The 16647-nt window shown below is 36.3% G+C and overlaps 1 protein-coding gene across 6 annotated transcripts in view; it reads right to left on the bottom strand.

Moving 5' to 3' along the window:
• LOC124290481 (MAP kinase-activating death domain protein-like) overlaps window positions 1-16647 on the bottom strand; it is a 152847-nt gene that overhangs the window by 38692 nt on the left and 97508 nt on the right. For 5 of the 6 annotated variants that reach the window (XM_046727191.1, XM_046727190.1, XM_046727189.1 and 2 more), the window contains exons 14-21: window positions 12064-12289; window positions 9624-9741; window positions 9119-9199; window positions 5940-6051; window positions 5607-5793; window positions 4953-5147; window positions 1084-1192; window positions 179-334 (exon numbers count right to left, since the gene is read on the bottom strand). In XM_046727191.1, the coding sequence (XP_046583147.1) occupies window positions 179-334; window positions 1084-1192; window positions 4953-5147; window positions 5607-5793; window positions 5940-6051; window positions 9119-9199; window positions 9624-9741; window positions 12064-12289 (1184 nt within the window). The remainder of the gene's footprint in view (window positions 1-178; window positions 335-1083; window positions 1193-4952; window positions 5148-5606; window positions 5794-5939; window positions 6052-9118; window positions 9200-9623; window positions 9742-12063; window positions 12290-16647) is intronic. The other variant, XM_046727192.1, reaches the window with a different exon arrangement.

Below are 16647 nucleotides of genomic sequence, written 5' to 3' on the forward strand. Positions count from 1 at the left end.
GTAACATTCATGTCCTACATCATGTATAAAGCTGAATAATGAACATATAAAAGCAGCCTTTAATACATGAAAAGATAATGTAATATTCTAATGTAACAACATAACAGGCCAAGAGACATAAGCACACTATGCACGATGACTTCAACAAAGCTGGCTGGAACCGTTGGGCTGCACGGACCTGACTCAGTGCTGGTGCTGGTACTAGAGGACGACTGGTCAGAAATGCAGGCGGCACTGATTGGCTGTGACTGGTCTCGTTCTCGCTCTGCCCACCAGCCCGTGCTGTCCTGTCGGCTGGGGGACAGTGGGGGTTGGCGGGGGGACGGGTTCAGGCCTAAATGTACACAGATAGAGGATGCAGCCAGTCACCACAAAACAAACACAAGCTAGAAACATTCTGCTGTTTGTTAGAAACTTAGCTGCTGTTTCATAGATACTTTGTGGTAAGAATTTCATTTGGGTTAAATGTTAACCAATACGGACATCCAACAATTCAGAATCATTCTTTTCTTCAAAGAAAAACAGAATAACAGTTTTGACAAAGTTGCATAATCAACTATTTGTTCATAAAATTCTATTTCACAGCAGGAAGTGACCAATCATTGTCAAGACATCTGCATGATGTTCAAGAAACACAATGCAAATCTGTGCTGGAAAATATTGCTGTCCCTCTCCAATTTCTGTGCTTTAAATTGACTCATGCTCATATATTACATAGTACAGGTACATCACAATGTAAGCACCACTGTTTTCACCCAAAGAAAATATGAGTGGGGGGAAAAGCTAAAACAATACAGACAAAAGTTGTTTCAGTCTTTTATAAATAGTATAATAATCATGTTGATGACTACTGATGCAACAATACAGCTTACAGGCATTTACAACAGGAAGTGGTCTTGACAGGTGAGATTATTTATTTTATTTAAGTACATACAATATTAGTTGTTATCTTCATAGCCAAGTGAAAGCTTGAGTGGAAGGACATAAAAGCAATGCAAAGTTGATCATACAGCAAGATGCCTGATTATGAGCCATGTAGCCTCCACCATAAAAGTAAATACACACAAAAATACGTATACTTACTGATGGTTGCAGGCATGTTTTCTGTTTCTGTGAGACTTTGGTTGTCTATCCTCTGGGAGTCTTCTCCTTTGGATGAGAGGCTCTCATGACTGCCATGCAGAGAGGACACCTAAACATCCAATCAGAGATGAACCTACATGTCTCAATGGCAACTTCAACAAAGATATTGGTACATTTAATTATTTGCCTCACAACAAAATCTGGTTTGGTATTTGTAACAGCTGATAGGTATAAGTCAAAATGCAAATAGATATTCTAAAAGTCAAGAGGTACACATGGTGGAGAGAGATAATGTGGATGTTCCATTGTGACTTCATTGTGAGGCATTTAGAAATTGGTGTGATGAACAACAGGGACAGTTCTAAGAAAATGTCACTTGTTTGATAACGGTGTTAGCAGCTACACCGAAACATCTCTCACATTAACAACAAAGAAGTTGTATATCCATAGTACTCTCCCCCTTGTTATTCAATTGGGATTGACAAATACATGTATGTGCTCATTTCATCAAGTTTTATTATACATGATATCAGCATGACTGGCATACTCTAACCAATGTTAACAACTATGTCAACCACTGTGTATAAGTCAAGCTGTAGCAATTTCTAACAAGGATTCACATACAGGGCAGAAAAATGGTTAACAAATTAGATAAAAAGAATTATAGAAATAGTAATGCAATGACATTGTGGCTGGCCCAGATGTTCGTCATTTGTTAACATTTGGACAGGACAGACATTGAGATTCGTAGAGCTTATTAAGTTGTCTAAAGGAAATTAAGAGCACTACCAGAAGAAGCTGAAAATATACCATATAGCTCAGAACAGAACATGTTGAACAAAGAGAAGTCAGTGACGAGTAAAGCATGGCCATACAGAAAGATCTGTACAAAATATGAAGGCAAAAACTGTACTATAAGTTAATCCACATATTTGTTGCATACACATTACTTTGTACTCTAATCACCAGCATACCAAGTCAGCCGAGAAAGTGGGTTCAAACCCTGGATGGGACTCAACCCAACAAACAAGTACTAGAATCTGTACTCTATTGAGAAAGAGACATCTCAAATATAACATGTGTTATATATATAATATCCTTCTATGGTGTCATGTAAAAGGTTGGTCGGTTTGTAAATAATAAAGTCTGAACCAGACAATACAGTGAACAACATCATGAGCATCGATCTACTCAATTGGGATACGATGACATGTGTGAACAAAGTCAGCGAGCCTTACCACCCTCTTACGAAAAGCATGGGTTGCTGGAGACCAATTCTAATCCGGATCTTCACGTGTAAAAGATGCTGATCTTTCCATAGACATAGTAGAAAGTCTAGAATAGTTGGCATGGTTATTGGCTGTTCTCCAGGTCTGATTCATAACAGCTGCATAACAGCTGAGGCAACTTCTTGTGAAGAACCTGCTGATGTGAGGTATCATTGGACAGTTTTCATACTTGTAAGTACAGCTGTTCCTGGTTGCAAATGAATTTACTTTGTCTGAGAAGTGTTGGACAAAGGGGCAGAGAGAGAGGATCTGGAAACAAGGAGCCAGTCAGCCATGCTGGTGGTGCTAGATACAGTGTCATCCGATGATTCCCAATCTTGGCTAGGTCTATGAAGATCATAGAGTTCCTTATAAGGATGGTCTGTCTGAGGTTCTGTATGGGCTCCATGATAGTGAGTGAGTTGTGCTTTACGCCGCTTTTAGCAATATTCCAGCAATATCACGGCGGGAGACACCAGAAATGGGCTTCACACATTGTACCAATGTGGGGAATCAAACCCGGGCCTTCGGCGTCACGAGCAAACGCTTTAAAAACTAAGCTACCCCACCGCCCCGGTTCCATTATAAACTTGGGAGGTTGTTTCAGATATTCCTATTTCAGGATCTTTAGATCGATCATCCTGAGGTCTGTTGAATCCTTGGCAACTAGGAATAACATATAGATGAACCCTGGTCAAGGATACAAAGGGTCCAACTCAATGACTTTCTTATCCCATAGTTTGTCTATTATTATAAATATTATTGTAAATTATGATAACCGATTTATCTCCATTTATTGTACACTTTACAGTAACAAAATTGGGAAAACAATATTTTTACATTTATTTTACTCAATTTTCATGTGTCACAACTCCAGTGGCTGATGTGCAATTTGACTTTTTTGGTCTTTTTCATGTTTTTCAAAAGAAATCTTTTTACATATCATAATTAATGATGTTACAGCTTCATGCTTGGCATGTTTGGATAAACATTTTGTGAAAAAAGGTCAAACTTTGTCACAAGGTTTAATGTCTCTACTGTAACATCAAAATTTTAAAAAATGCAATAATGATTACTGCCTGGACTGTCTGCTAATTCAACTTCCTGTTTGAAAGTAATGGCAGTGAGGAAACATGGCTATCAAACAGTGACACAAAAAACTTCATTTTTCTTAATTTTATCGAAAAAAGGTGAGTACAAAATGATATCTGAGATTTTGGCATGTCCTAACCATTACGGTAGCTCCCGCTGAAACCAATTAATTTTGTGAAGCCAAACAACACCAAGTACCTCAGACAGTTGGAGAAATCATCAGTAAACTTTTGGGACCTGTTATTGTTTTAAAACTGATATTGTTAGTGGCTGTCACTACCGTTACCATGGGTGTTTTTACAGTAAGGCCAGACCAATTTTATTTCTTGTTTTACGGACTTTTGTCCTCAGAAAACCTAAAGGCAGGAGGGAAAAAAATAAAAAATAAACATCACCAGTGAAAATTGATAATTTATACTTATCCAACTCAACTTTGAACATATAGCATGAGTCAGGATAAGGAAAAAGATGCAAGTTTTCGAATAAATTGATATTATACACTTATCCTGACTCATGCTATATGTTCAAATCATGAGTCAGGATAAGGAATTTTTTTTACAGTTTTAGCCTACATGATATACATGTATGCACGAATTTTGAGAATGACTCGTTTGGTGAGAATAGTATCTAATAAAGATATTACTGACCCCTAATGTGGGAACCTGTGTTTGTTTTTTGTCAAAATTTCCAAAAGAATGTTTATATTAACTGCAGTGACATCATGTGTCCCTCCGATATTTATAACTTCTGCCCGCATTATTCACAGCAATAGCTATCTGCTCACGTCTCGAAATGAAGTGTAGTTGACATAAAATGGATACATACATACATATTTTGTTTTGCTAAAAGTCATATTTGTTGTAGCTGGACGATCACATGTCAACAAATTGTTTGCCTGGTGGAAATAGCGAGACCGTGCGACACCACATTGGTGACAGATCAAATTGTTCCATGAATAAAAACTATCCGGCAAGACACCAAAGTTCTGGTTCTGTATACGAGACAAATACACACAGTAATCTTAATCCCTGCATATAAGACAATGCCTGGCAAAAACAAATTAGAACTGAAAAGGTAAATAATCTTTTTTTTAAATATTGTTTTATTAGGTAAATAATCTTGTCTGGTGATGTTCAATTTGATGTCTTTACTGACAAAATTGTCTTCTCTTGTTCGTTCACACGAAGCGATACAATGTCGTTTTCTTACCCCTGAAAAAATAAAGTTTGATGAAAGTGTAACCCATAGATAAAGCTCTCTTCTCTCTCTCTCTCTCTCGAGAGAGAGAGAGAGAGAGAGAGAGAGAGAGAGAGAGAGAGAGAGAGAGAGAGAGAGAGAGAGAGAGAGAGAGAGAGAGAGAGAGAGAGAGAGAGAGAGAGAGAGAGAGAGAGAGAGAGAGAGAGAGAGAGAGAGAGAGACTGCTTATTTTGGTTTCAAACTTCGGCTTATCTACGGTAATATACGGTATCTTAAAGTGATTCCCTGACATGTGCAGGTAATCAAACTTACATCTGGTGTGAGGCTGGTGTCACTGCGGTTACTGCTGGTGATCTCGCGGGCCCAATAGTGTGTGTGTAGAATCTCCATCACCATGAAAGCACTTGCCATACCTCCAAGGCCATGGTTCTGGAATGTGTGCTCCAGACCATGGACAATTGCTTTTACCATTGCCAGCATGCCCTTGAACACATTCTTTGTAATACACTGAAAACAGGAAACAAAGAAACACGAAGTTATGTAAAAAGCTATGTTTTGGGTGCATCACAGGCAGCAATATTAGTCATCAAAGTCATTTCAATTCATGCTGATAAAAAAAAAATATTGATGATGAATGGATTGACACAATATAATTCATTACTTTTTGTATGGATAACAAATGTCACAGAAAATTTTGTATAACATCATTGCATTGCACATTATATAACTTTATGTAACCCAAAGTCTTAGCTGTGATCCTGAATATGCCTTCTCAGGGAATTCACGATTCTTCAGCCAATAATTTAGGTCATTGCAGGACTCTTCAAAAAGGTAACATTAACAGAAAAACAATTTAAGTTCTTGCAGTGATGCATTTAAAGCAAATCTTCAAACAATGCTCATTGTTTATGGGCTGCAAAGGATGTGTTCAATTCCTTGTTTTGTGGATGTGACCCTGGTACTCACTACATCCTCAAGATGATTTGCATCATCAGAAAGCTTTTTGTCAAGATTACGGTTGAGTCGACTGATGACAAAGTTCCTATAGTTCTCATCTTCCATCAGCTTCTTCACACGATTGAGCTTGAGCCATCCCATCCCCTGCCCGTCCAGGATCAGATTGACCACCTCCTTCAAGAATTGCTGATTCTCACTGAAGGTACAGAAATAGTTGTGGTCAAAATATGGTCAAGATGTGTTTTCAACATTCCATAAAAGTTTAATGTTTGGGATAATCTGATTCTCTACTGATAACAATACTGACAAAGATACCTTACACAAATGCCAATGTTCACTTACCTGTTTGAAGAACCCCGAGACTCTTGTGGTGCTGGTTTCACAGGCTCTTTTTTCTTCTGACTGGTAGCGTGTTTGACCAATCCAGACTTCTCGACAAGAGCTTTCCGTGTACCTGTCATGATAGTCAAGTTAATTTGTAAACCCCCTAACTTCAGGAACAGCAGAGTGATAGAACCTATAATCTAATAACTGCAACGATCTTAGATCCAAAATTCTTTCATCTTTACGCAGAATACAATATCCGCATATCTGACCCACCCCACCACGCCCCTCTTTGACCTCTCTATGTATGATTTTGAAAATATTAAAATGCAACTGAAAAAGAAAAATCAAGAAAGAAACGGTTTACGTTCAAAATAATTATTGCTCAAATGCATTTGCTGTGTAATTTGTAATTACTACTTCATGTTTACAAAAGAGAGTGAGTGAGTGAGTGAGTTTGGTTTTATGCGTCTTTTAGCAATATTCCAGCAATATCACAGCGGGGACACCAGAAATGGGCTTCACACAGTGCACCCATGTGGGGAATCAAACCTGGGTCTTCAGGTTGACGAGTGGATGCTTTAACCACTAGGTACCCCACCACCTCTTACATAAGACAATAAAGCTTCATTTGATTGATGAAACCATGTTACTTTGCAAACATTTAACAACCTGAATCTAAAAACCATATTTATAACGATATGTGTTTTTAAAATTTAGATACAGGTATGGTACATATGCATTATACCGGACACCTACCTACCATATTGGATTAGGTCCCTAACCCTAAATCCCTCATAATAAACATGAAGATACAAAGATTAAACAGGTTCTGTGATATCCCAATTATAAAGGCAATTCATAATGGGGTTTTATTTCATATGAGCTATGATTAATCATACTATATATATAGTCATTTCTGTGAAATCTGGACAAGATGAAATATCTCCAGTTTTATTGCTAATATTCAATCACAAAAGAGTATAAGAAGACCATCCCTGTCTGTGACATCACATCCGGTGACCCTAGCACTTACTGAAAAAATGTTACCGTTTATGATTTTCATTTCGTTTCTCTCGTTATATTATGCTGAAAGTGATAAATGAAACACTCATTGAATGAGAAGTTTCTCAACTTTTGCCAAGGTTTATACATGAAAGCAGTCCAAACTTTGTTTGCAGAGGTTGGACAAAGCGTGTCATGTTTTGTTTTTTGTACATGTAAAGGAATGCAACACAGGATTTATGTGGTTCAGTGTCAAAATATTGACCAATAACACTTGAAATTAGGACTGGTGAATATTCATAAATTATTCATTACATTCTACAAATTTTATTACAAGACATGTTGGAATAAACCGAATGGTGTCATTTAAACAAAACATGCGATGACATATATATATATGATTGTTGTGTGACGAAAAGTTTCGAATATTAGTTTTAAGATATTTTTTTTATCTTGTCATCACTTAATATTTTCCGATTCTATGCAAGAATGCGTGCTTGACCTCTGTGAACAGTTTGGGTTGGGTCTGTTCAAATTTGTTCTTGTTATTATCTCCTTCAATAAAAGATCAGAAACATTCCCTGACACTGAAAAACCATCAATGGTACATGTTTTGTGATACCACAGCTGGAACTATTCATATGTATAAACAAATATTAATGTTATTTGTGGTCATCAGGAGGAAGACCAGCTTTGAAACTTACTGTCAGATATTGATATTTCAGAGATAAACCTGATTGTTCCACATACCTGAACTTTTAACATGGACCATGCAGGTGCAAGGGGGTACATGGGAATTCTATTATTGAAAGTTTGCAAAATCACAATGAGCTAGTCACAGTGTTGATTTTCATTATACATATAAGCTCTCTACTCCTAAATGTAGTGTTTGCAATGACCCTAATTGCTACCGACATGCTTTAAACTGGTAGAACTCAGCAAGAGGTTGAACAGACAGTCTCATCTGATGCCTATGAGGAAGGTGTTGTCTTGTAAAACGTCTGTGTTTTATCGTAGGTGTCGTAAAATCAGGTTGAAGAATGTTTTAAGGACAGGAAAATCAGATAATATGGTGAAAAAAGTGTTAGCTTATCATAATAAGCTACAGTTTTTGGATCTACCTTACTAGTTGAGTTAGTTGCTTGAGTGAAGACTGCTTTGAAAAGTATTCATGTAAATAATTTGTCAGCACAAGCTATGAAATACACAATGCCATTTTAGAAAGTGGTCAAATGTAACATGTTATATTTGGGATTACACTTTCTTAGTAAAGTACAGATTCTAATACTTTTTGGGTTGAGTCCCATACGGGATTCGAACCCACACCCTCAGAGTCAGGCACCTAATCGCCAGCAAACAAAGTCAGACGCATTGACCACTCAGGTTATATTTAACTGGAACTTTGATACATGCTGTGTGACCTGTTCCTTATCTTTTCTGAAGGCTTTCTCTCATGTACAGGTACTTACTATTGTATTTCTTGCAATTGCAAGTGTGTAAAACTAGAAACCAACCATGGATTTGTTACCTATTGTCTAAATAACTTCTATTTCTGTCAATTTCTATTCATCTTGGATCACTTAAGGTTGTCTAATCCATTAATTTTGGCAGCAATGTTGAAAAAATGGATTTAAACCTCTGGAACATACCACTGTTTGGAAAAAAACATAAAAAAGTATTTTGAGACAAGCTTGTTAAGTTTCAGTATGTTTTCCAACTGTTTCCAGATGTTTACACTGTGAGTGAATGTATTATGAGATGATACAGTACCATTGTTGGAATGCAATTCGAGGTGAAAATGGAACATATATGTGAAGCCCCACTACCAACATGATATTTTGAACAATTACAATACATTTACAATATGGCTTCAACAGTATTACAGCCTTTAAGAAATACAGCCATACAAGCCATTGAGTCAATCTAACTGCCAGAATTCCAACTGAGGTTTTATGTCAATGACACAGAACTTGCAGGACTAACAGAATACCTTGTGTACAGGAGGCTGAGAATCCCCTCAAGATAATGTTTATTTTAAATATTGTAACCGAAACTTAGCTTGTCAGAACATATGATGCAAAAAACAACATCAGAACATATGATGCAAAAAAACAACATACAATGACCATTTCAAAGAATTTTTCAACTGCACCAATAAACGAGAAAAAGAAGACTGTCTAATCAGTGCTCACCAAGAGGTGTGTATGGTTTGGCGGCTGGCTTGTTGGTGCTGGGTTGTGGTGGTGGAGGGGGTGTGGCAGCCTTATTGCTTCCTGCAACAAATATACACCTTCTTTGTAGATCCAGAGTGATAAAAAAATCAATCATTTCCTATGTATTAGTTTTCTGTTGTGAATACTTCTACTTTCTTTTTATATGATGGAAGCACTTCTGTCCAAGATGTAGAGCACAATTAGTTACTCTCTTCTGATAATCATAACTGGGAAGCTAGATTCATATAGCTGCAAGATTCATCATACACATGAATTTGTCTCCCAGACAAACAGCACACTGTGACAGTCTGATGATGTACTCAACAATTTAAAATAACTGTTAGCCTGTCTTGTAGTGCAATTATTACTGTAGAAAGGTTGGGAACGTGTAGAAAGACAAATAGAAGCTAAAAAGAAAGTAAAATGATAAAATGATATAAAACAGCTCTTAGTACATGTAACAGGTGTTAAAATGGTAACTCACCAAACAACTCTGACATGGTGTTTGTGGCTGACTGTGCCATGTCAGTCAGCTCATTGCTAATGGTTGATATGATGGAGGAGGCTGGAGATGACCTGTCAGAGTCACGATCAGACAGGGACTAAAACAAACAGCAAACTATTGTTAGCTTTGTGTATCATATAAACAGTACATCAAAACTCCTTACATTAGGCTATCATAACACCTAAAATTCTGCAGATTTTAATCGAAGTGTGCATTATTGTCCCCTGTCCATAATAAGATTTCAAGAAACTAGAATCTTGACACCTGTGCTTCCCGTGCATGTCAAAGGTACCATCCCTCCCAAGCCTGTGTATACAAGAGTTGGGATACATCCCAGCCCATTCTTCTCCGATACATCTTCACTCCCCAAGAGCCGATTTCTAGATCTAGGTTAACTGGGTTTCCTTTCTGAATGCAGCTATGTCAACACATCTGACATGGTTGCCTTGTTGTATTCATCACCATATTGATTTTTTTCACCTTCTTCAACATTGTCAAGGACTACTTTAGACAGCGAGCAGCATTGAGTGCATCTTGTATCCAGTGTACAAAGCCTGTGGGAATCTTCTTTGAACATGAGGCACCAATACTTCTTGCAAGAAAGAGAAGGCAGAGCTGGCACTGTGTTGACCCTACATTTACTCAGCTATTATCACAAAAACCCAACAACAAAAACAATGTAAAGCTTTTGTTGGAATACATGATACTTTGACAGTAAAGCTAATAATCCTTGTAAAAAAAGGAAGATTTATCTGGTGATGACAACTTCCAAAACATAAGCTAATAGAATTGAGAATAGAGAACACATACATCGTACAAAGAGTGTTATCATGTAACCAAATTATATAACATTCAACCTGAGTCGGTCATCTTTCCAACAGTATCTTCTTTCACCAAAACTAAACCGTATATGCACTACATCTAGCTTGCCATCGGTGAATGTGCCAACATTCTACATTTGGAACTTAATTCCTACATGCATCGTACAATACGTCCCTCCTCTTCAACCTACACTTTGATGCCGAAACCATATCCAAATACATCATGAAGATAAATGCAATTTGCAGTTTTGAATTCTGTTTGAAATTCATTATTGTATGATATCATCTGCTAATTGTAGGGCAAATGTTATGAAAATTACATGCATTACATGCAATTATTTCCAAAATTCAAAAAAATATAGTATAGTTTCCAAAAGTGTGACGCCATGACTGACACAAACTCGCGCACACCCATGATGGTACTTCTCCTCATTTCTGACTATATCCTTTGGTTACAAAGAAAACAAAAGAAAATAACAACAAGCAGATTGTCAGAAAGTTTCGGACTACTTACACGTCACATTTATGTATACACGTTGCTTGAAACAACAATAGTTTCCTTCCAAATATCCTGCATACTCGTGTCGGTGAACATGCCATTTTGAGAAGTCGCTTCCCGATAGTAATTTTCATACATATGTCAACATTGTTATACATATTTGGTATTTTCATTGAGGTGAGGTTATAAATGAAAATACACACAATCATTTCCATCTTGCTGCTTACATTTTCAGTTCTAATGATTCTTTCCTATTTTTACATACTCATTTCACATGATTACACATGATTAATGTCAGTATTTATATCTTATACTTTGTGACTAGACAGAAGATTAAATCATTTGGCACCAATTACATCATAATCAAACGGCAGTAACTCTGGCCAGCTTAGCTAGGCAAATGTAATGGCAAAACGTTTCAGCTCTTATATTGAGCGTTATACCTTCATTGTAATAAAAAAATTGTGGATATTTTCAAACATTGATATTAACTGATTAAAAAATTCCATTTTGTTTCACATAAGAATAATCGTGATTTATTTGTGTACACTTCCCTTAAGTGAGATGACAGCCAAATTGTAGTTAACTGAATAAAGTGTCTGCCTGGAGAGCAGAAGGTAGACCTATAACATCTGACATTACAAGACAAGGACTGGTAGGCTCGGAAACAGAATACTGTGGATGTAAGGTATGCATTTTTGGCATGGTAGTTAAGTAGGCAAACAGCTGTAAAAACTGCATAAATTCTGACTTGCACATGGATGGAAACATGACACAATATAAGTGACCCTATTAGCTGAAATGAAAGGAAGTTTTAGCGAGAATGACACTGGGACCAATGACAGCTTGTGACATCACAAGCTCATGGACTTTCAAACACACACATGCCGGCTCCCAAGTATTGGGGTCTCTGATATTTCACACAGGCACAAGTAGATATCAACATTGTATCTGCCACTATATTCCCTCCTTATAAAACGCTGAATCCATAACAACAGTGAACTCATTGGATTGTTCTGACTCCGTAAGGACAATGACAGTATTTAAGTAAACTATTCTACAACAAGTAAATGCACTCAAGTATAGAGTTGCTGCCTACCCTAAATCCCTTTTTAGTAGATCCACTTGAGCCACCACTAGATGTGCTACCCCCTCTCTGCTGGCGATTCAGAAGGCTTCTATTTACGCCTGGGAGATTAGGACTGATGCGGGGTTTCTCATATGTCTCAAACGCAGAGTTGTTGCTCCGTATTACTCCTTGAGGTAAAGGTGATTTTCTTTGTGGGTCAGAGACATTTTGTGCCCAACCTGCACTATCTGGTCGACTGAAAGAAATTAGGGCTATCAGTAAAAACAGTACATATGACATGGAGCTTGAAAGAATTCAAAAACATCAAAAATGTAATTTTTAGAGTAAAATTGATATTTTATACTTATCCTGACTCATGCTCTTTTGCTTGTCTCCTTCCTCTTGCGAACATAGTGGAAACACTTGTATCTCCCTAATTGAAGTTCCCTTCAATGTAAAATCACTAATTAGCACTCACCACGAGTTACCTCCCTTCCACAAGCGCGTGAACGAGGGCGCCACCTCTACCCATGTGCCTCACTCTCTCCTCATATACTGAGCCCAACATTTGAATTTACAGGGAAATCCAAAGTGTTATGTGGGGAGGATGGGACGGCTGACCTCATGAGTCAGGATAAGTATAAAATATCAATTTTACTCTAAAAATTACATATTTTTCCTTATCCTGACTCATGCTCTTTTGCTTGTAGAATCCGAAGGAAAGGAGGTGGGAATATATATACTTTGGATTTTTAATAATTAGTGATTTGAACTGTGATGATTGTAATAACCCTATGGGAACTTCATAAAGGCACTGAATTGATGAATTCCTGCTGCTAACTTATCAGCTGCCATATAAAGGTTATTACAATGTACTTAATATGATAAAGTATATATAACATTAATACAATGCTTAAGACTAATAGACTTAAGCTTGTTAAAATGCTAGTATAAACTCCTTAGAGTTTGTTAGCTAAAATACTTTAAGATATAAACATAGTACTAAGCTTAAGATATGATTAAACTTAAGCTAATTAAAATAGCAAACTCTTTAGAGTTTGTTAGTTAATATACTTATATGATATAGATATAATGCTGAGCTTAAGATATGAATAAGCTTTAGCTACATATATAATAGCAAAACTCTGTAGAGTTTGTTAGCTAATATATTTTTACAATATGAGTATAGTACTGTGCTTAAGATATAATTAACTTAAGCTACATATATAATAGCAAAACTCTGTAGAGATTGTTAGCTGATATATTTTTACAATATGAGTATAGTACTATGCTTAAGATATAATTAACTTAAGCTACATATATAATAGCAAAACTCCGTAGAGTTTGTTAACTAATATATTTTTACAATATGAGTATAGTACTGTGCTTAAGATATAATTAACTTAAGCTACATATATAATAGCAAAACTCTGTAGAGTTTGTTAGTTAATATATTTTTACAATATGATTATAGTACTGTGCTTAAGATATAATTAACTTAAGCTACATATATAATAGCAAAACTCCGTAGAGTTTGTTAGCTAATATATTTTATAATATGAGTATAGTACTGTGCTTAAGATATAATTATCTTAAGCTACATGTACAATAGCCAAAAACTCTGTTGAGTTTATTAGCTAATAGATTTATAATGTAACCCTAGTACTAAGCTTAAGATAAGATTAGACTTAAGCTAAATGTATATAGCAAAAAAAAACTCCTTAGAGTTTATTAACTAATATACTTTTATGTTATAAACATAGTACTGAGCTTAAGATATGATTAAACTTAAGCTATATATATATAATAGCAAAACTCCGTCGAGTTTTGTTAGCTAATACATTTTATAATGTAAACATACTGCTTAAGATATGATGAAACTTAAGCTAATTGTATAATAGCAAAAACAAAACCCTTTAGAGTTTGTTAGCTAAAATACTTATATGATATAAACCTAGTATTGAGCTTATGAAGGAAAACTTAAGCTACATATATAATAGCAAAAACTCCGTAGAGTTTGTTAGCTAATACATGTTATAATGTAACCATAAAGCTTAAAATATGATGAAAACTTAAGCCAAATATATAATAGCAAAAACCTCTTTTAGAGTTTTGATAGCTAATATACCTATATAATATAAACATAGTACTGCGTTTAAGATATGAATAAGCTTAAGTTACATATATAATAGCAAAAACTCTGTAGAGTTTGTTAGCTAATACATGTTATAAAATAGCCATATTGCTTAGAATATGATGACACTTAAACCCAATAGCAAAAACTCTTTAGAGTTTGTTAGCTAATATACTTATATGGTATAACATAGTACTAAGCTTAAGATATGAATAAGCTTAAGCTACCTATATAATAGCAAAACTCCGTAGAGTTTGTTAGCGAATATATATTTTTATAATATGAGTATAGTACTATGCTTAAGGTATAATTAACTTAAGCTACATGTATATAATAGCCAAAAACTCTGTAAAGTTTGTTAGCTAATGCATTTATCATGTTACCATAGTACTACTCTTAATAGATATGATTAACTTAAGGTAAATATATAATAACAAACTCTGTAGAGTTGTTAACTTATATATTGTATGATGTAATAATCATAGTACTGTGATGATAAAAGGAACTTAAGCAAAATAGCATGTAGCTATTTAGTACTGTTATAAGATAAGTAGAAAACTGTAAAATTGACTTATCTTCTCCGAGGAACTGTCAATTGTTGTGCGAGGACCATGGGATCGAATTGGTGGATACCTGAGATGTCCTCAGTGGTGATATCTCTCAGATAATGGTTGGCAACCACCATATCGGATCTCCAGAAATAAACCCTCCATTATTCCAAATAACATAGTGTAGATCAATTGTAGAAGTTAACGCTCTAATATCATGAGTATTAAAAGCTCATGGAGGGTCGGATTGGGTCCATCCGTCTTGTATGCACATAGTATGACAGTTCTGATCCAAACGGAGATATAGTACGTGAGACTTCATTCTGCCTAAGTTGATGATAGAGGAAATAATCTGTTGCATTTTCCCTTCCTGTTTGGTTCGGTGGAGATAAATTTACAGTGCTCTTGCTGGCCATCGTGATAGAATCATCGTATCATGGAGCCCAAGTATGTCATCCAGGCGTGTTCATAAACCTCACTTGTGAGGTGTTGGAGCACTATATTCAGATCCCCCAAGTTGGAGTGTGAAACTTCCGTTTTAATTCTCCAATCAGAAAGCTTAAGTAGGTTACTAACCATCTAGTTGTGTTAGTAGCTTGATGATGAAATTCAGCTGTAGTCTGAGACGCTGTGGATTTAGATCCACTTGTATCCCGTCGTCTAGGTAATTCGCTGCGAAGTCCTTGACGACGTAGGTTCACAACCAGGTGTGTCTGTCCTCGTGAACTTTATGAAAAATCGCCTGACTGCCGTGCCCTCGTCTTAACTTGACAGGGGAGGTCTCTAACCTGAAGAAAGCAGCCTAATCATGAAGGTTCAGGTTAACTGGACTGTAAGGAAGCTTGCTCGTTCACTGATATATAGTTGTCACTTGTGACGTAAGTCTTGCACTGTGAACTAAGATCGACCTCTACGTAGGGCGTTGTCCATCGCGGTCCAATCAGAAGAAGGCATTTTGATTCTGTATAATACCCGCGCTGTGATGTCACCGGTGTAGTAGGAAAAATGTAATTTTTTGGAGTAAAATTGATATTTTATACTTATCCTGACTCATGCTCTTTTGCTTGTCTTCTTCTTCTTGCGAACATAGTGGAACACTTGTATCTCCTTATTTGAAGCTCCCTTCAAAATAAAATCACTAATTGGTACTCACCACGAGTTGCTCCCCTTTGTTTCCCCTGGCGGGAAAGGTGTCGCCACCCTCTGGCCATGTGCTCCACTCTCTCCTGATTTTGCGAGCCCAACACTTGAACTTACAGGGAAATCCAAAGTGTTATGTGGGGAGGATGGGAGGGCTAACCTCATGAGTCAGGATAAGTATAAAATATCAATTTTACTCCAAAATTACATATTTTTTTCCTTATCCTGACTCATGCTCTTTGCTTGTAGCATCCTCACGGACACGAGGAGGTGGGAGTAACAGAATACTTTGGATTTATAATTAGTGATTTTGTATAGATATACTGTAATATCCCCTACGGGAACTTCATGAAGGCTTAGACTTAGGATGTTTGCTGTATTAAAAAACCATAGGTTACATAATGCCATTAAAGGGGAATTACATTATTAATATATTGAACAATACATATAATATATATATATATATAAGTGACTCTGATAGAGGCACTGAAACTGAACATATCATAGTATAAGCTTAAGGCTGAATAACTTAAGCTGAACATATATACATAGCCCTAAAACTCCGTAGAGTTATAAGCTAGATAAGTATGTATATAATACATATTAATCTTGTGAGGGTAATATTTAACGCCTACGAGGAACTGTCAGTTGCTGGCGAGGACCAGTGGTCCGAAATGGTGAATGCCAGAGACATCTTCTCTGTAGTGATGTCTCTCAGGTAGTGATCAGCAAATACCATGTTAGATTTCCAATAGCATCCTTCCATAATCGTGTTCAAGGAACAGTTGCCGT

Source organism: Haliotis rubra, unplaced genomic scaffold (genome assembly GCF_003918875.1).
Source record: "Haliotis rubra isolate DU_JTF1 unplaced genomic scaffold, ASM391887v1 Scf467, whole genome shotgun sequence".
NCBI lineage: Eukaryota > Metazoa > Mollusca > Gastropoda > Lepetellida > Haliotidae > Haliotis > Haliotis rubra.